The sequence below is a fragment of the Poecilia reticulata genome, chromosome 16, assembly GCF_904066995.2.
Source record: "Poecilia reticulata chromosome 16, P_reticulata-male-v2, whole genome shotgun sequence".
Classification (NCBI taxonomy): domain Eukaryota; kingdom Metazoa; phylum Chordata; class Actinopteri; order Cyprinodontiformes; family Poeciliidae; genus Poecilia; species Poecilia reticulata.
Genome location: NC_088845.1, coordinates 19,705,072 through 19,726,226, shown reverse-complemented (window position 1 = coordinate 19,726,226; position 21,155 = coordinate 19,705,072). Strand labels below are relative to the sequence as shown.

Below are 21,155 nucleotides of genomic sequence, written 5' to 3'. Positions count from 1 at the left end.
AATAACACGGATTGACATTTTTAAATTTGAGACCTTTTAGTCTTTTAAGAGTTTGTAGAAATCCAAGTCAGACAATCAGTGGTTTTCCTTTAGCTCCTCATGTTAATTCAGGCACCTTTGTGGCTGTAACAGCGGTTGCTATTTTTGTCATCTGCTAGTTCTTAATTATTTAAAAGCTGCTGAGAGACCAGTTATGTCTTTTTATCCTTACATGTCGTTCGGTTTAGCTTTATCTATTCTGCACTAATCTGATATCTCTGTTTTTTTGCTTGCAACCAGCTCCGAGTGGCCTGCCAACCTATTTGACTGTGGCCTTCACAGTGGTGTTCGGAGTCCTGCTGGTGTTGAATTCGCTGGGCTGCTTCTTTGGGCGGAAGTGGAAAAACAGGCGTGACAAAACAAGTACCCGTGATTATCTTTTTCATCTGCGGACGGGGACGTGTTCCTTGCTTTCTTGTCTCTGCAGTGTTCCGATCTCTCCCCCCCTCCCCCCCCCCCCCCCCCCCCCCCGCAAGACTCTAAAGAGATTACTCTGAGCAATGATGTAATTGTCAGCTCAGCACCACCTCATTGCTCCGTGCTCCTCTTTCTGTTTGTGTGTCCTGTCTCCTCTCCTTTTGCTCACCATCTGAGCCTCTACCTCGCTCCACATTCATCCCTCAAAACTGTCACTTCCACGTTGCACTCATATCTTTTATCTCATTGGCCGGCTTCATGTCCTTCCTCTCTCTCTCTCCCCTTTTGTCTCTTTCCATTTGTTCATCAGCCTAACCATCAAGTCCTCCTTCTCAATCTTTCAGGTTTTTCTTTCCTTCAGCACCTTCCTTTGCCCTCTGTTTTTTTTTTACATTGAATTTCTTTCACATCTCACTAATCTTTCATTTACTCTTGCTCTCTGGCCTCTTTAGTGTTTTGATCAAATTCAACGTTTGATAGAGTAGCTCTCCTTGTATCTCGTTCCCCCTACAGAGGCAGAAAGGGACAGTGTGGTGAATGGACAGAAGAGTGAAGAGGATGTGTAAGTCAAGGTTTCGGAGTTCACTGGAAGAAAAGGAGATACACACATTTTGTGATTTTTCACTAATGTGCTGGAGGCAGCTGAGGAGGCAAAACAAGATTAGATAAAACTCTGTCTAAATTGGTGTCTTGAACCTTGCATCACACATGCAGAACTGCCAAGAAACCACAATATGATGCCACGTAAAACCATTTAAACGTTATGAACATGGGCTTGAATGTATTTTTTTCCAATTTTATGTGATAGACCAAAGCAACATGGAGTACAATGGTGACATGGATGGAAAACGATGTGTGGTTTTTAAGTGTTCTTTCTGGCATCCGTGTGTATGATCCTGATAACCCCAAATAAAATTCACAGTCATATGTTTCCCTCAGAAGCCACCTAAATAGTAAATACGATTAACCTGTCTGTAATCTGTAATCTAATTTCAGTGTAGGTTCTATGAAAGCCTCAGAAGTTTGCTTGAGAATGTTATTGAACAAAAACTATCTTCAAGACCGAGAAACACAGCACAACAGTCTAGGGATTAAAATATGGATACATTTAACGTGGGATAATGCTATAAAAAACAAGTTTTGCATATCGCACTTAAAGTTCATTGCCCTAAAATGGTGGCACAACTGGAATACATGACCTGTGATAACACTAGCTACGGTTAATCACAGAAGCAACCAAGAGACCAGTGGAAATTTACTGAAAAGTTACAGGAAGTCACAGTTCAGTTGGGAGAATCCACTGACTTGTTATTTGCTATGGAAGAGTGGCAAAAAGAAACCCACTTCAGGAAAAAACAGGACATAGGAGGTTCCTTTTAAAGTGGCCACAAAACACCATGCAGGGGGCTTTGGTCAGAAGATCTGCATGTAAAATACATAATATGCAGGCAAAAACTAACCCTGCACAACACCCTGAACACACAACCCCTGCAGTGAAACATGGTGGTCACAACGTCATGCTGTGGGGAAGCTGAACAGAGCTGATGAGATTGTGGATTGAGTCAATTAAAGGGAAACTTGTGCCTATCATGGAAGTTTACCATTCAGCAGGACAATAACAGGCAGAGCAACAATTGGTTGGAAAAAAGCATATTCGTGTTTTAGGATGGTCCAATCAAGGGATGGATGTTAATCCATTTAAAAATGTGTGGAAAGACTTAAAAGTTGTTCTCCACCCGCAGAGATGACTGCGGAAAACAATAACCTTTCTGGATTATGCAAAGCTCATAGAGGGATGCTCAAAATCATTTGCAGCTGTAAGTGCAGTGAAAAGGGCCTCTATAAAGTAATGGCTCGGGGCGACTGAATGTAAATGCACGCCTCCCTCTTCTTACTTTATTTATAAAAGCTTTGAAATCCATGCATCATTTTTTTTTTGCAATTCATCATTACACACTGCTTTGTCATGGTCTACACCAGATTCTTAATAAAAACATTGATAATTGTAAATACTTTATTTCCAATGCCCTGCAGTAATGAAAGCCCAAATGTTAATAAGAAATAAGTTTCTATGGCAACTGTGCTGTTAGTATATCTGTTAAAACACACTTGGGATTAATTATCAGCATTAGAGGTGTGCCGATCGATCGGCCACCGATCATAATCGGCCGATTTCCATGAAAAAGTATATGATCGGTGATCGCCGATCACGGTCTCTTGTTGCCGATCACACAAACCGATCACCTGCTTCTCATTTCGCAGCCTGCCTGTGCAGCTGGTCTCCTCTTTCCTTCACACGGAGCAAACGCGCAGCAACAAATCCTAAGCGACGTGAAACTATCGCACTGAGTGAATGGGGAAGTTTGCATGTTGCAGCGGAAAACTGAAGCACGTCAAAATGCATCAACACAACGAAGCTAATGTGGCATCAAAACAATGCCATACTTGACAGAGTTTGGCTACATCGAGGCTCAATGCAGTAAAAATGACATATGGAGGATTAGATAGCAGGTAAAGCAGCGCACAGCTACAAACACTCACCCGGATTAGCATGACGGTCAGAAAGCTAAACAAATAACCCGCAAAATTATTTAAGTCTTCGAGCTGCGATGTTAGACGCTGGTTCTGCTCTCGCTGTTGAACCGCTGCTACGCGCTACAGGTAGTAATATTTCACAGACGGAGCGCCGCTTCTGCTCCACCTGGTAGTGACTCTCACACCAAACCTCTGCTTAAAGCTGCAGCATCTAACCTAAAAAAATACATTTTACATACGTATTAAAACTTTTGCTGTCCTAACATGAGACAAATAATCTCTGAAAAAATAATCAATCTCTTCTCTGTTCTGCATAATTACTCCGCTCAGTCAGAAACAGCCACTCAGATCTAGCAGTAGTCTCAGTAGCAGTAGTTTTAGTCTGTTAAAGATAGTATTACCAATAGCAGTACAATTTGCACAATGCCTGTTTTGTTTTTTTCTTGGGAAAAGTTGTTAAAAACAAGTTTTTGTCTAAATTTAGGTGAATTCATGGTTACTTTTTCCACATAATGTAACCGGTAGTTCTGATGATTAAAAAAATAATAATTATGTGATCGGTATCGGTGATCGGTATCTGTGATCAGAATCGGAATCGGCAGGAAAAAACCTGATTGGCACATCTCTAATCAGCAGTATAACCATGAAGTAGATGAACTCTGATTTCTACATGCAGGTCAAGTCAATCAACTGGCAACTCCAATAAGTACGAGAGCAGAGAAAAAATCAACACTGGAGCCCAACGTACCCTCCTCGTTGACACTGGATCTGAAACAGAGACCAACGTCTATGAGAGCTACACAGCGGTAAGAAAGAGGGAGGAGGGGATGGGGGGGAGGGAGGAGGGGATGGGGGGGGAGGGAAAGAGAAAAGGGCAACAGATAATCTGCAGAGACACCAAGAAACAGATGAGTAGAGGAAGGAGGTGAGGCACAGGGTGAAGAGATCTGGCAGCAAAGGAAGTGGAGGCTTCAGCCGTAACAAGGAAAAGGGATAAATAAACTAATGAAACCTTTGGTTGTGCGCAGGGATGGAACATCGATCAATAGCCCACAATTAGCATTCAAAATACGCATTGATCTTGGAGAAATGATCATTTTGTTCTTTTAAAAGGCCAACAAGGATTTAAGATTGAAGAAAACAGTTTATTGAGGTAAGAGAAAACAGATCAGGCTGTGCGGTCAGAGGAGAATCAATTCACAAACACACATGAAGGTAGAGCTCACTTCACTTTAACGGACTTAAAGCATGTTTACCTTCAGCAATATCTGGATTTCACTTGAAACAATCTTGTATTTGATATGGTTATGCCCTAAGACATAGTATCTCTCAATATGTCACTGCAACATTTCATTCTTTGAACATCACCCCCCCCTCCCTGCCCCCTCCCAATAACTTTATATGGTGCCCTTAACATTTATTTTCACTTCTGGTAAAGATATGTAAAAATCTATTTATTTATTTTTTTTAACTTTTTGCTGAAGCATAATACAGCTCTGAAAAATGTAGAAAACAATTTTTTTTTTGTTGAAAACAGTTTTTTTTTTTACTATATTTGTACTAGAATTTCCATTAGAAAAGTTTGACATTAACATAAAATTATAGGGAAAAAAAAGCAGAAAGCAAAGCAGAACATTTCTTCTCTTAAGAATTGGTTTAAATAGAAAAAGTCACTTGCATTCGCATAGACTGAGAAACATAAACACCGCAGCCTAGCTAGCTACTGAAGGAATTATAGGAGAAATATTTTACACTTAATGTGTGCCATTTATTCAGACTAAACAAAGATTACCAGGTGTGTTTTAATTGGTTTTAATGATTTTTTTTGCTATATTTGGGGTGAAAATCGTTGTTTAGGAGATTTCCCTTTCACATTTCTCTTGCTTTTCATTATCAACTTAACTTTAGTATTTATGAAGATGAAGGTTTCGCCAGCAGTGATGGTACACAGAGTAATTACTGGCGTTGTCGTGTTATTATTTTGAGCAAAGCGGCATAAAGAAACCATTCCAGGTCTGCCTTTGAAATTGTCGTGTTGCCAATATGTGTCGCATTATCTTGCCAATAAGTAAAGCACATCCACATCGGAGGTGAAGACGACCTTTGAACTACTGATAAGTGGAAATGCTTTGTGCTTTGTGATGCTTTATATGATGAAATGTTGTCTGTTTGACCAGTTTCAGGAAGACTCCCATTATTATTATCCTACTGGTGACTATAAACCGTACCATGGTCCACATCCTGAGGACAGACATGGCCTTGGTGAGACACGACAAACACTTTTGCTTTAACAAGGCATTAGCCAACACCTTGCATTCTGGCGAGTGGAGAGTGAAAAGAGACTGTTTTTTTTAGGCAGATACAGAAAATTGCAGTGATCCATATTTATGTTTTAATCCATATTTATGCTGTGATTGTGTATGGGCTGTTAAAGGTGCCGTTCCTGTGAACTTTGAAAGCCATTTGTATGAAGATGTGGGTGACAGACGAGTGTACCCGGACACACTGGCTTCCTCTCTTCCTGCCTACCGTCCACTTTTCTCTGATCGCAGACTGATCCAGCAAGCAGAGGACTGGAGGTCACCAACCGACCCTCAGGTCTTTGAAAAAAAATTTATAAATAATAACTCTTTGGAACAGTTATATAACAAACACATTTAAAAGATTTAATGCATTACCAAAATATAAAAAAAGCTTTTACATCCTTCGCATTTCTCTTGCTATTTTTTTGGGGGGGGGGCTTTTTGTCACCATCAAGCAAATTTTAATATAAAAAGAAGTTCTCAAGTGTTTCACTTTAGAGGAAAACGTTATTAAAAGCAAATTGCTCCTACTGTCATTTTTCGGGAAGTTGAGTTTAATTTTACCTGCCAAAGCCAAGCTTATGTACCATGAAACCTTGAAGAATCATAAAATAACTTAAACAGAACCTTTCAGATAAAGTATAAATGAAGTAGAAAATAAGACTAAGTTTCAAAACCGTTATCTGCAAATAGGAAAAAAAACAACATGAAGCAGTAGAGAACATTCCTGGAAGTGTATCGGCAACTCATCAAGGACGTCACACAAGAACCCAGAACAATTTTTTATGCGTAACCAGGTTGCTGTGGATAACATTTTCCCTTAATATATTTATTCAGATTATCTTAGTCTGATATGTAGATTAGTTTTCAATGAGGAAAATCATTTTCCACAGTAACTGTAATCTCTCTTTTTACAGGGTGTCAAGAGAGAAGGGCAGTTCACGGAAAATCAACAACCGGAGCGGGATTATGATCTACCCTTTGAATTGCGAGGAGAATTAGTCTAGATTGAGACAATGATTCCAATCAAATAACTTGACTCAGTAGTAGGTACTGAGTAAATTGGTGTAAAGAAGTATATACTCCTGCCGTTTTTTGTTTGTTTGATTTTTTTCTAGAACTTGGTTTAAATTACATTGAAGATTAAGAGCAAAAATAAATGTAAGTTTTTCAACTTTAAAGTTTTGTTTTTACTTTTTATCCTTAAAATAATAAGTTGATCTAATTCACTGACATAAATTGCAAACTGTTTGCTGAATAGAAGGCAAGAAGAAAGCTACAGTAAAGATTTGAAAATTTCTGTCACCTCATTGCAGTCAGGAGTATCAACAGGATAAATATTGTTTTTCTCTCAATAAATATCCTTAAGTTGCACTGTTAGGTTAGTTTTTGACTTCTGCTCCTCTTTTCATGCCCCCTTCCACCTTCTGCCTCTTTTTCAAAGCCGCCGAGTCATCGTCATTACCCACAATCCCTCCCCGCCCCTCACATCCTACACGGGCCTGCAGGTAGGCATGAATCAGTCTGTTAGAGATAGAAATGAACTGACATGTGTGCGGTTGGCACTGGAGCAGAAGCAACAGAGGCTCACGGTACCACCCAAGCAGACATCATCCTTTTGACCCATCTGACATTAACATTTTCCAGTGTGTATCCAGATGAGAACCTGATGACAGGGGCCCCCCTCCCTCCCCCCACCGACTACAAAGACTTTTCAGATCTGACAGCTGGTCTTACGGAGTCCCTACAATGGGATCATACTGAGCGGTATTTAGCACAGTTTCATCTGAAGACGAGAGAAGCCATATCTGTGGCCAGACTTTATAATCCTGTTTTCTCTCGGACCGGAATTCAGCTTAAAGCGTTGGTGAAGCGGAGAAGCCATGCTGGGAATTTGCGGTCAGAGAGAAAGAGGGAGACTGAGACGAGGAAAGGGTTAAGCTGAGCTTCATATGTGGCTACTGCAACAAACAGATATTCTCTGCTTTATAGAAAAGCAGTTCTTCTTGTGGCTCTTTGTCAAATATCAAATGGTATTTACAAAAAAAAAAAAAATTGTGTAATAATCTTCTCGTATGAAATATAAACAATGTAAAAATTCAAGTCAAAAATCAAATAATTTTAGTATAAAATTGTATTTTACACTAAGTCCCTTTTGCAGACCTGCAGAATCATACATTAAGAAAATCTGTGCATATTTGAATAAAAACCCTTTTGGCATATTCGTTCAAACTACTATTGTACCCTGGCGATAGTTTATCCAATGCTGCTCAGACATTTGCAATAATTTGTTGTACCTGCAGTTCCATGCAAAAAATATTATATATTTTTCATATTTTGTTATGACGCAACCACAAATTAGTGGGGTTTTTTTTTTTCTTTTTTTACTGGAATTTGATCTAATAAAGCAATAAAATGTAGCCTATTATTGCGAAGTGGAAGAAAGCTTCAGAATGGTTTTGAAAAGGGTATACAAATTAAGAGAGGCAGTGGAGGAGCTGCAATAACACGTCACCTACTTTAATATTTTAAATCTCTGCTAAACGTCTGCATTATCCTCAACGCAAGTTGAAAACATCAATACTCACATTTATACAACTTTTATTATGTTTTTTATTGAGTGGTTATAAATTGAATATGTAGCACATGCATGCTTACTTCCTTTATCAGTGGCTACAACTTAGCAGTTTAGACGCAACATGAAGCTGTTAAGCTGCAGATCATTGGCTGAATACTCTGACTTACTTACTTGCCTTTAGCAGATCAGAATCAGCATCACCTTTACTGGCTCAGATTGTGAGCACAAACATGAAGTTTCAAGCTCTTACCTGTCTTCACTTCATGTCCGCCTTTATTCTATCAAGTATTCATCGCAGCAGTGTTGCTGTACGCAGCGCGCTGCATATATTTTTCCCTTTGACTGAAAAGCCCTGCAGGTCTCCAACAAAAATCAATGCATTCCTTCAATGAAAATATTTACCTACAGGATGCAAGATGCAATTTAAGTCTGTAAAAATCCACAAATTTCCTTGGTGGGGTTTGAACGCCTGGAGATGCATCTCAATATTTCTCACTGAGCCCTCTTTCCCAGGCTTGCTATTCTCCATTATGAGCCGTCAAGGTGCGTTTGTCTCATTACTGAACAATTGTTTAAGTTCCTGTCTAACAGAGCTCTGTTTTCATACCAAAGCCTGTTCATAATGCTTCATTTCAGCTCAGCCATGAACAGTAATCTGCTAGACTGAAAGCTTGACAGCTCAATACTGCATGTCACCTTCCATTTTTCCTTACTCGCCTCGTGAACATTTTGATGTGTTGCTTCCAGGAGAATCTCAAGGGAGCTCAGAGAATCTCGGAGAGGGGGAAATTAAATCAAAAGAGAAATAATTAACATAATTTAATTACCTAATGTCTAAAGTTATTTTTTGTCCCATGTGATTGTGTATGAATAAATAATCTCTCTCCGAAAAGTATCTATGTAACTTTAGTGGCTAGTGCAACCTGTTAATGATATAATAAAGTCATGCTAAATAGATGTACATTTTGGTCATTGCATGTGTTTTTCCAGTTGGAAATTAACTTTTTCATTAATTGTAATATGCATCTGGGTAACTTTTGGTGTGGATCAAATACTACAAATGAATTCATGGATCTGTAGTCTTTGAAAGATAAATACAATGCTTTGTCAGCTTTTCGCAATGTTTACATTAAAATATGTCTGTTTTGCTATTGTGAGGACATCTATTGTTGAAAAAACTCTTCAGGTTTAATCCTGAATTCAGACAAGATTTTATAAAATTACTTTTTCTTCTGTTGAAGTTTTTTCTTTTAAGACTTTAGGCATATGCTTAGAAAGGTGCTCATTTCTTTTGGCTTTCTAGCAGATACCAGAGGTTTTGAATAATAATTTGCCAATTTTCAGACCTGCTCATAATTTTATTCATCTGTACAAAAAACAAGTTCTACCTGAAGGAATATTCATTCTCTGGGATTACTTTTCAACACCAAGTTTCACTCTGTGTACGGTGTATTCCTAGTGCCCTTTCTGAACTAAGTTTGCCATTTTCAATTGTGTCCAACAATTCAATATTGTTTTCAATAGAACTTAACACAATATTATATTGCACACGAGGATATAAGGGGGAAGGATTTTATCTGCAGGGAAGAGAACATGGGTGCAGCTTACTCTAAAAGCAACATCCTCAAAAGCAGCAATATTTCAATTTGCACAACAATAGATGGAATAATTATGCAGAAACTTAAATGGTTTCTGCATGAAGCAGCTCAGAGGGACCTTTAAACCACAACTTTTGTAACATCTCTATAATTCTTCAGTTGTGCTGTTAGCAAGTCATGACAGTCAGAAGACCGTCATAGCAAGAGTCTTCAGTCAGAAGCCTCTTCAGAATCATTATTGGACTGACTGCTACTGGAGAGTCTTTCTTCTAATCTCAATCCACGATGGCTCTTTGAAGAGACTTAGAACATCTGAGTTACAACTTAAATGTTGGTCCATTGCTGCTACATTGCAAATGGTAGCTTGTACAAATGCATAAAGTGGAGATTCAATTGCAATTTTTTATTTTTATTTCTGCTATCCACTCATATTGCTAAAGCTAATAACGTTTTGGTAGCGCTCCTTTTAAAGACACAATCTACTTCCTGCTACCTGAAGTAGCAGGAAGTAGATTGTGCCTCGACAAGTGGAAGTGTAGGCCGGGCGCCCTCTCTCTTCCAGATAAATTGATTGTACTATAAAAAAGAATAACCTAGAAAAGCACAGATACACTTTAACACATTTACACTGCCCAGACAATTGATTAGATACATGCATGTTAACAAAGCTGACAAATAAGCCAAACGCATGGCCGTTGTCAGGCTTCATCAAAGAAAGACAATGTCCAGTAAACAGCAATTCAGGTAAAAAAAAAAAAAAAAAGGCTTGTTAATGTCAGAGCTCAGTGGAAAATGGGCTCAAGTTAATCCATCAATATGAGCAGGATGTGGAGAATACATCTGTGAAGGCCCCACCTTTTGAACCTCTGAGCAGGGGAGGTGAAGAACATGGTGAGTATCAATGTTTTCTTAGTGCACTAGTGAAGTAGCAACACAATGTGGGTGCATATAGTTGGAAATATTTTTATAAAAAATTAGCATGCTAATTTTAACATGCTAAAATGTCATTGTTTTAGTCTACAAGTCCGTGCACAGACAAAAATAGACATTTGTTACCATACAAAAAGTTGCTGAATTGTACAGTTTGCCAAAAAAAAAAAAAAGAAATGCTCCTTCCCCACAAGATGGCATGGCCTGCGAAAAACTGGAAGTTTTCCTGCAATGTTAGGTTGTTTCTCCGCTATTTGCACATTGCAGCGCACTGGCAATCTTGAGCTTGAACAAATGTACGCACTGAATGGGGGAAGAGTGTGAGCAGCACCTACACGAGCCGGATTGGCACTGCTAAGACTTTTATCATAGTGCTGATTGATTGTTTGTAAATGAGAGTGATGTTGTGCAAATGGCAGTAGGCCCACTGGGACAGTTATAAGATGTATTTTTTAAAATATAAAAACTACCTTTTTGTAAAACAAATATAGCTTTTACATAAAGATCACTTTTTGTAAAAGGTCGCAAGTGGTGGAAACCGAATATGTTCTATAGTTTGTCTGATAAAGGGTTACAGTTGCTGAATTGGCCTTGTAGTATGTATTTAACTTCCGTGTTGCAGAATATACAGAAGTTTCACAGTGACGTTATTTGAGGAAGAAGCAAACCTATTTCCCTCTTCCATAGCCAAGCTATGAAAATACATGCAAAACGTGGTTTGGCAATGCCTTCCTCTCAGGCACCATCTTTCTGAATCCGACCCAGTTTTGTTAGCTGCATAGTGTAGAGTATGTTGTTTTAAGACTTATGTGATCTGAAATTTCCCTCCCTGCTTCCTGATTGTTAGGTTTAGAACATTGTCAGCTGAACTCCCAACATGCACAAATATACATATATAAATAAAACATATTTTAAAATAAAACCTGTGACACTTGCTGCCATGGGGAGGCGCAACCACATATCACATGAAAACCACATTTTGTTTTAACCCAGGACATCTTTCGGCCATAAAAAAACATGTTTTTGATGACCACAAATAACTAAATATGAGGTACAAGCAAAAACAAAGGATATCTGTAAGTGACGAATCATTTTCACAGCCCTGTTTACAGGTGGAGAACTATTATAGTTTAAGTTGACATTCTTATAAATACTGGATGTTTGTAAGCTATGTACAAATTGCTCCCACACTGAGGGACAAAGGCTGTGCTTTACTCATGTAGATGAATTGCAGCCTTTGTTTACTGTAACAGCTTATGTTTGTGCCTCTCAGTTGAGTAATGCAGTTGGGTCACAATTACTACCTCTTTTCTTGTGAATGTCTTGTGATAGTGGCTTAACCATTTTGTCGGGGGCAAAAAAGCAATTAAACCAGGTGGTAATAATAGCTTTAACATTCATCTGATTATGATAAACAGGAAGAATTTATATTTGTACAGTATTTGACTATATATAGATTTTTTTCCTAATAATCTCTGTTGCTGTATCTAATTCCTACAGGAAGAAAAGCAACAAAATGTAGGCAGAATTACTTTTATGAAAGCTTTCATAAACTTCTTGATGCCATGAAGTTGCGCACACTAAACATAAATTCAGGGGAGGACATACATTATATATGTAGATCAATAAGCTGTGTAATTATAGTGTTTATTTATCCTCATATCACATTTCCTCGTTACAAGGACGTTCGTTTATTCCTTTTTGTGAGCCAGTGATATTGACACTGGTAGTTCAGTTGAAAAGCGTTAATTAGAGAGGGTGGTTTGAAATGTGAAGAGAAGCCACAATGCTGAGGGAAAACAGCGCTGCACAAAGAGATGTGAGTAAAAGTGAAAAAGCTGCTTTGGTGAGCAGATGGAAGAAGAGTGGGTGAGAGAGAGAGAGAGAGAGAGAGAAACAAAGTCTCTGGATGCGGAAGTGGTTGTGGTGAGCAACATGGGTGTGGCCTTTTTAACAGTTTTTTTTTTTTAACCCGCCTGTCAGAGGTCATTTCACAGAGGAAAGCACTGTGGATGATGAAGCTTTGGACGCATCCCTGGAACCAAACCCCTTGCCGGATGGATGCTAAGGTAAGCATAATAGTCTAGATTGAAGACTAAATATCTAAATGCTCAGGGCTGATTTTGAGGTGAAGCCGAGTCAAAAGAGACTGATGGGGGTTGACAGACAAATGGATGAACAGACAAACCAGAGAGTGAGGAAGAGTGCTGGATGTGACAAACAGGCAGGCGGGTCGGCCCAGGGGAAGCGAGAGACGCCTGTACAGCCCAGGGGATGCAGGCCTCATCCCGACATATGCTCTGGAGTGAAATGAAGATTGGCACGACCTGTTAATCTTAGCTGTCAAAGCTCATGATGTACCCGGACGCTCACCTGCCATGCTGTCGCCGTGCCAGGGGATGAGATGCCACCAGGATCGGTCAAAGATCAAAATGTTATTTTCTGAGGGGGGAGGAGATTCAAACCTGGTCTCTGGCCTGGACCTCCACTTGTTAACAGTCCTGTTTTTTTGTTGTTTTATACCTGTTTGACAGACATACGTAATGGAAAGTTTTTCTTTTTTCTTCTTTTTTTAATTTCTAACCAAGGCAGTATGTTGAGGGGGAGGAAGATGTCTACTCTCAAACTCAGGGTCTCCATTATGTTAAAAATATTTTCAACACGTCTTGTGATGCCAACTTTTAATTGGTGACAGCTTTAAAACTACCATACTGTAATTCCTACGGTGCCACAAAGTGCAACACGGATACATGTGGGAGGGCTGTGCACACAATACAATATGTCTCCTCAGTCACTCAGTTCAGACAAACAAAAAAACAAGTTTCTCACTGTTTGACTTTAGAAGTGGGGATCTGTTTTCCGTCACATTGTTTGAAGAGTGTGAGTAACGACGTTCAGGGACCAGGAGAGGAAGAGGAAGGAAGCAAAAGTGGCCATGTGGTGCTGAGCTTAAAAGCCATGGCTTCCTGTCTGGTGAACATTAATGGCACGTCTCATTCCAGTGTCATTGCATTCATCGTTTAGACAGGCTTTTTATTGGACGCTGGGCATATTCGCATTATGCACATTCTCTTGCCGTTGACGTGGCTGAATGCTCAAAGTGACCAAACAGGTTAATTGGAAAAAAGGGGGTTTTCTATTTATATGTGAATAAGTCCTTTGTCCCACCTCTTAAAAGAAAAACGGATCTCAGCTTACCTGTTTAAAATTACACTTATATTTCTTATTTTTTGGATTATTCTTTCCAACATTCATCTTGTTTCACCTGCTTTATGAATCATCATCTCTGCAAAATGTCTGTTTCTTTCAGATTTACAAGGCCTTTCTGATATGTCTTCTGTTTGCCATGTCAGAAGGTGAGTGCAGAAATCCCCTGGTTACTAAATTTGCTTATGGTAAATTAATATGTGAACAGGATTTGAAATGAAATGCACTGGACTCACTTAAAAGCAACTGACTTTAAAATGGCGATTTCCATTTTGTTTTTGTTTTTACAGTTCTGAAAGTCTGAAATAGTCAGTTTGAAGCAAATTTAACAAATTTGTTAAAACATTATCATATATTTAGATGTGTCACAATACGTCTTGCTCAGGAGGTGAGGCGTTACATTATATTGGGTTTTCGAGAACCAGACGAGTTTTTATGATTTTTATTTTATTTTTTTTTTCCTTTTCGGGAAAGTGAAGAAATAACTACACATTTTTTATTCTTTTCATAAATAAAGGTTTTGTAAACAATTCACCCTAAAAGCTAATTCTAAGTTTTAGATCCACAGGTTAAAACGTAATTAATTTCTGATCATAGTTTGTACTCTGAACTACGTTCATTTCCTCAAACCTGGACCTTACAGGCTTAATTAAATCTGTTTAATTCTACTGTACTGTTATTTTTACTCATTAAATGGATTTCAGTGGCCAAACTCTCATACACATTTTTATTAGTTTTTGAGAGAGCAAGCCAAGTCTAAGTCTTTGATGGAGAATTTCTTATTCAGATTTTTAATTGAAGCCACTCTTAAAGAACTAAAACAGTTGAGTTACTTTTTTTTATTATTAAAATTGTGATTCTTTTAAAACACATCAAATGACAAAATCAGCACTGTGGTGAAGACATCTGTGCTGTTATTTGAGCTAAATTTAGCTCTACCTGCAAATCCACGGCTGATATCCGAGCCAAACCTGCAGCTACTCCAAAATAACAACAGAAAAAGGGTTAAAGAAAACACCTCAGCATATTCTGTATTTCGATGGCAAGAGCAAGGCCATTGGACAATATTATGTTTAGTACCAGGTAAAAATGATCACTAACATGTATCCTCATACCACCCACTTGTGAAACAGTCTGAATTGCTCTTCTGCCTTGGGGGTTTGGGGGTGTGTGGTACCTCTTTACTGCACGACTTTGTGTATGGAGCTCCAAAATTACAGAGCACCAGCTTCTGAATACAGAACCTTTTATTTATTCCCAAGAGAGCTGTGCTTTGTTCATCATATAAAAAACAGTGTTGTTTAGCTTAAAGTTCCCCAAAAAAGTCAAATCCCACCCATGAACTTCTTTATTTCAACACGTCCACACACACCACTTCTCACAAATCACAATCTGTATTTTAAAGGAAATAGTTGTGAAAATAGTTCAGTCCAGGTTTTACACATTTGTTTTCCTGCTTGTCTCACTGTTAGGTGGTTCTAATGCCAAAATGCCTTGCTCCTTTTTAACTTGATTAAAGGCTCTCTCTTACTTCATCTAAAGTCGAACAGTTGATGTGCGGCCATGTGGTTGCGGAACGTCTGCATGCCCTTTCACACACGTGAAAGGTGTGTCCACAGGTGGTCTGCGGCACCTGGGGACACACCTAGACTGACTGATTGCTCAAAATGCATATGTGATAAACATTTAATTTGAAGGGTGCTGATATTGTCTGACATTGTGCTTTACATTAGCATTAGCTCTGTTCATTAGCCCTAGCCATCATATTCCACGGTCTGAGTGGCATAATTGCCATTTATGTTGGGCTTTTTTATTCAAAATTCCTAACTTATTACTGCAAGCTCAGACTCTGTGTGAAGGGGAATAAATAATTCAGTGAACCGCATCAGTGAAGCTGGTGTTACTGGTGGCAACAGCGTCCCAAAAAAAGCAAGGACATATGATTTTTAGTTCCTCTTGAGACCAGAAAGGCAGTCAGGCCAACTTCCCTGGAGGCCTGGAGAAAATTGTTCCATAGTCTATATGGTAATCCATCATGTTAGAAGACTGATATGTAGATAAGAAATAATTAAACTATAAATTGGGATTGTATTTCAAAAAAGAGGATTAAATATTCAGAAGTGTGACAATGCTGTAACTCTACATTAACGCAGTTAACGGGACTAAAACAGCTGCGACTGAAGCTGCAAGAGACATTTACGGTAACCGCTGAGACAATGCTCTTCAGCTACTCATGATCGCATACAAACTGCTCATTGAAAATGTTCAAACTATTTTTTTAAATATTAAATTACACATTTAATCCGGCCAGTTTTTACCAGTTCACGTAATTAGTCAAAAATCAATGCACTGCCCCCACAAAGCAGAAGTTTTGTGTAACTTAATTACTAATTGGAAGGTGCTGAGTGAGCCACACAGACAATGGGCCGCTCTGTCCCGTGGTCTCACTCAACAATCTGACTCTGTTGTAGCTGGAGGTTGCCTCACAGCCCCATTCACTGACAGGACTGCCACTGTGACATGCTCAGTGGATCTGCAGGGCTCCCTCCACTTCATATTCTGAAGTCTGGCCTCAGCCAAGAAATACGTGACAGCATTGTTAGAGAAACTCATAAACAACACTTGGGCTTTGTTCTTCCTCTGAAAGTCCACTGTTTTATCTGACTGCATGTTTTTTTGTTGTTGTTTTTTTTCTGTTTGGTGATTAAAAATGCATTCATTTCTCTCCATAGTGTCGTGGGCCCAGAGTCAAACACCCATAGATCAAACGATGTCTCCCACCAAACCTACGACTCCCACTAGTAAGACACTTCCTTCTGGCTGTCTCTATCTACAGCACCCTCCACAGTTTTTGATACCCCTGATTTAAAACATACTACAATCTTTCAAAAATCATTTTCTCAAGCAGATTTGCCGACCCCAAGATGTTGCTCTCTAAGCGAGTTTAGAAAGGAGATGCTTTCTTGTAGCCATTTTTTGACTAATGACAATAAACACATCTACTGTTTGCCCTAATTGAATGGCCTTTTTTTTCTCTTGTGTTTTCAAATGTTTAGGCTACATAAATTAAAGTATACATTTAAAAAAATCCCCAGCTTACTTTTATTTTGTGGCTGGTGTCATTACAGTGCCTTACAAAAATAAATAAATAAATAACTTGATATGTCTTAAACTTTTCCTTATTCTGACTCATGAGATCTAGAAACTTCAATGCATTTCATTGGGATTTGATTTAACAAACCAAAGAAATCCTGGTATTTAAAACAAACATCTCACCAACCATCCTTCCTTCCAGAGTATCTCCTTAATGTTCTTTGTTTAAAATTGATAATTTTGCATAGATGGTGGCAGTAGTTTTAGTGCATGTATAATGTAGGCTAGTATAATGGCTAAATTACAGGAGTTGGTCAAGTTTTACCTCAGGCATGGAATAAGACATGGGTAAATACTGATTCTGCTATGCATTTTCAGTATGCGTACTATGAGAAGGATCCTAAATGGAATGTTTCATCACGTTAGAAATGCCTAACATGAATATGCTGTGACTCTAGCATAAAATATGACATCTGTTAAAAGTTTTTGACCCCAGTGTGTTGGAACAAAGGCAAAAGACGAAGTTAATGTGGCGTGTGTATGTAAATCCTGGACCCAATTTTATGTGGCTTATAGACTCCTATAACATGATTTCCATAGGTATCACTACAACAGGTTATCTATGATCTTAGTCATTTATTCCTTACCACATGGACTCCAAATTAACCTGGTATACCTACCAGGTATACCTACTGTTGAGTCTCATCGTCAATGTAGCCTGAACGCATCACCCTCTGGTTGAAAATATGCTATAAAAATCATGTGTATTCTATGTATTTCTACAATATGTTTTCAGGTTATAACTTAATAGTGTTCAAAATGTATTTTCCTCAGTGACAGCAATATGCTTCCGTAGATCACTCAGTTTACTTAGTTTTTTTTTTTTCTTTGAAGAATCTACTCACTCTATTTATGTAATAAAAGTTTCTGTGATTCATTTAACATCCTCAGTTGATTTTTCTCTGCGTGTGCCACCAGGAAACAGAACCACCACAAACGCTGAAACCGCCCCGAAAAATCTCCCAGAGAAAACCACATCTGGACACAACACCCAAAACACGTCAGTCAGCTCCACAGTATCCAAAGCAAGAACAACAGGTAGCATGGCGAGCGGTGTGCCATTCAAATTATATGCAACATTTAGAACTCCTGCCTAACCTAAGGTTTTAATTTTCTTTGGTTCTATTTTGTCGTTTTCCTTTTAGCTGTCACTCGGAATGCAACAGCGCTTCAAACAAAGCCCACATCTGCTACAGGTGTCACACTTCTCCAACCTCTAGTTTGAACAGTTGGTGGAGCCATTGAGTTTGCCGACAAACAGAAAACCCTCTTTTTATCTGAGACCGCAACAAATTTCTATAAGCAATTGCAATTTCTTTAGCAAATACAGTTTCTTTTTCTTTAGTTTCCTGAAATCACAATGCTGGACTCTGGCTGGAATAAAGAACTGCAGTAACAAAATATTGAAAGGGTGAAAAGCCTTCTGTATAAGTTTCATGTGAAACTCATTTCACTGATATATTGAAACATTTAGTTGAAAATGAAGATACAAGAACGTATCTAGAGTCTTGTGTGAATCAATCAATCAATCAATCACATTTTATTTGTATAGCACATTTCAGCAGGAAGGCTTTTCAAAGTGCTTTACATAATTAAAATAAAAACAGCATTTGACAGTGAATAAACAGTTAGAAAGGCAAAGAGAATAAAAAAAAATAGTGAAGGAATGATGCATCAATGTTACGAGCATGAGGGATCAACAAATCTTTGGAGGAAGAAAAAATGCAATGGTTAAAATTAGGCCATTAAAGTATAAAAAGGAAATTATAAATATTAGACTCTATGAATAATACATATAAATGGGAGTTGATTTTAAAAAGTAGAATGATGTAATGCTTTTTCCATTTTTTTCCCCACCTTCCACAGTGTCATCGGTGGGGAATACAAAGACCACTGTCTGGGGTGACTACATTTCCTTCCTACATCACAGTTACCCATGAATGCCATGGGTATTGCAATTGTCTTAATATCCCTTGGCTTGCTGACACCATCACAATTCCCTGCCTCCTGAGCAAAACTCACTCTGTTGCCCAAAGATTCATTCTTGCTTGTACCTTATGCAAAATAAGATATCTGTGCCTTTAAGCTGCTTCAGTTTGCCAAAGATAAGATTTTGATGCAGCATCAACAGCATGTCACCTGACCCAGCAGATCTATCATGCCAACATTTGCTCCCCGTTGATGTTCTGCTTTTTTTGTTGTTGTCGTTGTTGCTGTCAATGCGTACTGTTCAGCAGTATAACTGACTTCACTCAATCCTGAATAGATCTTTCTTCTCTTTCCTTTTGTGTCACATAGATCCAAAGTGGGATGAACCTTTCACCTATGGTAAGGAAGCTCTTTTCTCTCTTTTTTTCTGAAAGTACTTAGCATCTACATGCTTTAACGGATATGTCACTTGTTTAGATTATCAATCTCTGCGATATGCTGGCCTGACCATTGCCAGTGTGCTCTTCGTTTTGGGAATTATGATCATTGGCTGTAAGTTTGATTTTATTTTTTTTTTTCTATGTAATAATCCCTATTGACACTCAAGAAGCTTTTTCAATATTTTGCTCTTTTCCAACTACAGGTGGCAAGGTCTGCCGGCTGCCCAAGTGTCACAAGAGGTCAACGAAGTTAGTAATTTGTACCAGCAACCTTTACTTGGAACTAGTTAAAACTCATTTGCATCCGTAAAAGTTATTTCCAAGTGTGACACAATCACAAAAAGAGCGGCCACAAAATACTTAAAGCATGTTCGAGGATAAGATTCTGAAATAATACACGGCTTTACAACATTTACTTCAACATTTGTGTCAAAAAGTGTAGAACATAAACTCATGAAATCAATCAAATCAGAAAACCAGCATGCAGCAGCTAACTTATTTATACAGTAACATATGTCATTATTTTTGTCTTTGGCCTGTAGTTGTCAATCACTTTATCAAGTCCAGAGGACTCCAAAACACTATATTCAGTCATTCACCCATTCATTCTCACATTCACCTGCTACTGGATTGTAGTCAAGACTATTCTGGTAAACTGTTTGTTGTTTTTAGAGAAGCACAGACTCGCTGTGCATCCAGTCATGGAAGAAATGAGTCAGTTGCTTAACCAACAGACAATAAATTGTCAATGGTAGGACAATAAATTATAGTGGTTCTTCTCAACTGATGGCCTGGAGCTTTTAACCAATTCAAAAATCTACCACTATTTTGGAGAAAATCAATATTAAGAAATGTACCCAGCCTTCTGAACAATAACAGAAGTTGGCTTGTTAAATAATTTGTAACTATGCATATGATAAAACATCACAATGAATCACTTTAGGATTTGTAAAAAGTTGTCCAAGTCCATACAAAAAATATTCATGGGCTTAGTCTCTCTGACTGTTTTTGTTTTTGTAGGTCTAAGTCGATATATTTGTTTGGTTTGTAATGCAAATATTGAACTGTGGAGGTGGTATGATGGAAAAACAGTTTTGAGGAACTATCTTTAATATATTAGTACACCCATTACCAGCTCATATGTGCTTCTCACATATAGGGATTAAATAATTAATTGGTGAAATAAATTAAATGCCTAATTATTTACATACTATATTTTATTTATGTCACAAGCTTACATTCTAGACAACAGTTCAACAGAATGCAGCAGATCTCTGTGATGATTTATGCATCAAAAGGGTTCTGATTAAACTGCTCAGAGACCAAAACACAATGACGTGAACACTGCAAACCGCATTGCTTACGTTATTCAATAAATGTTGATACTTGCTGTAAATGGTGCTCCAAAAATGTTTTTTGTACACCGAGTATTTATTTATTTTTTCAGATCATACCGTGTGGTCCAAGGATAAGAAGATGTGCAAACGATGGCAGCCATGGAAAGTTTCAAGAAATTACAAAACGACTTAGTCCGTCAGCGAGAAAAACACTTGACTAACGCCTGGCAACGTGTTTGTGTGCGGTCTGACGGGCTAATTGTACTGCTTGGTAACTGTGGTGGAAGTTTGAGTAAACAAATCTTGACTCATGCTGATGAATGGAAAACCTGAGACCTGTGTTCATGTCTATAAAAATATATATTTATATAAAAAATAAACTGTACTAGAAATTTAATTGTCCTGAACAAGCTCACTCTAATTTTAATTGTATCAAATATGAAACAAAGTTTTGTAAAGAAAAAAGTTAATCACTAAAGGTCATGAATAAACATTTGCACACTGAGGAATCTTCTTTTTTTTTTTCCACATATGAATTAAAACTGAAGCTGGTTAGTCCTGCAAACCCCCCGAAAAAAGAAGAAAAAAAAAAAAACACACCAAAATGTTAAGCAAGTGTGTCTAAGCCTCTCGTAAGTTGTGTGTTTGTGAGAAAAGCCCTAGAATAAACAGAATAACTTTGCATCTAT

General features: G+C 38.2%; 2 protein-coding genes across 4 annotated transcripts in view; both read left to right on the top strand.

Annotated features, from left to right (window-relative positions):
- nphs1 (NPHS1 adhesion molecule, nephrin) overlaps positions 1-8,833 on the top strand; it is a 63,004-nt gene extending 54,171 nt beyond the window's left edge. For all 3 annotated transcript variants that reach the window (XM_008432426.2, XM_081597255.1, XM_081597256.1), the window contains 6 exons: positions 280-402; positions 970-1,018; positions 3,668-3,797; positions 5,169-5,253; positions 5,426-5,589; positions 6,212-8,833. In XM_008432426.2, coding sequence (XP_008430648.2) covers positions 280-402; positions 970-1,018; positions 3,668-3,797; positions 5,169-5,253; positions 5,426-5,589; positions 6,212-6,301 — 641 coding nt within the window. In that variant the 3' untranslated portion in view covers positions 6,302-8,833. The remainder of the gene's footprint in view (positions 1-279; positions 403-969; positions 1,019-3,667; positions 3,798-5,168; positions 5,254-5,425; positions 5,590-6,211) is intronic.
- A 3,443-nt stretch (positions 8,834-12,276) lies between these two features.
- On the top strand, positions 12,277-20,971 carry fxyd5 (FXYD domain containing ion transport regulator 5). Its single transcript, XM_017309775.2, has 10 exons — positions 12,277-12,469; positions 13,711-13,756; positions 16,340-16,408; positions 17,679-17,798; positions 17,906-17,956; positions 18,627-18,662; positions 19,059-19,088; positions 19,167-19,241; positions 19,333-19,378; positions 20,577-20,971. The coding sequence occupies exons 1-10, from the start codon at positions 12,413-12,415 to the stop codon at positions 20,599-20,601; spliced, it is 555 nt and encodes a 184-aa protein (XP_017165264.1). The 5' UTR covers positions 12,277-12,412; the 3' UTR covers positions 20,602-20,971.
- The last annotated feature ends 184 nt before the right edge of the window (positions 20,972-21,155 follow it).

What these genes read in the sequence shown, in the direction of transcription:
- fxyd5 (XM_017309775.2), top strand. Translation starts at nt 12,413, where the DNA reads ATGATGAAGCTTTGGACGCATCCCTGGAACCAAACCCCTTGCCGGATG. An exon ending in CTTGCCGGATGGATGCTAAG is followed by an intron (nt 12,470 to 13,710) that starts GTAAGCATAATA and finishes TGTTTCTTTCAG; the next exon opens with ATTTACAAGGCCTTTCTGAT. An exon ending in TCTGTTTGCCATGTCAGAAG is followed by an intron (nt 13,757 to 16,339) that starts GTGAGTGCAGAA and finishes TTCTCTCCATAG; the next exon opens with TGTCGTGGGCCCAGAGTCAA.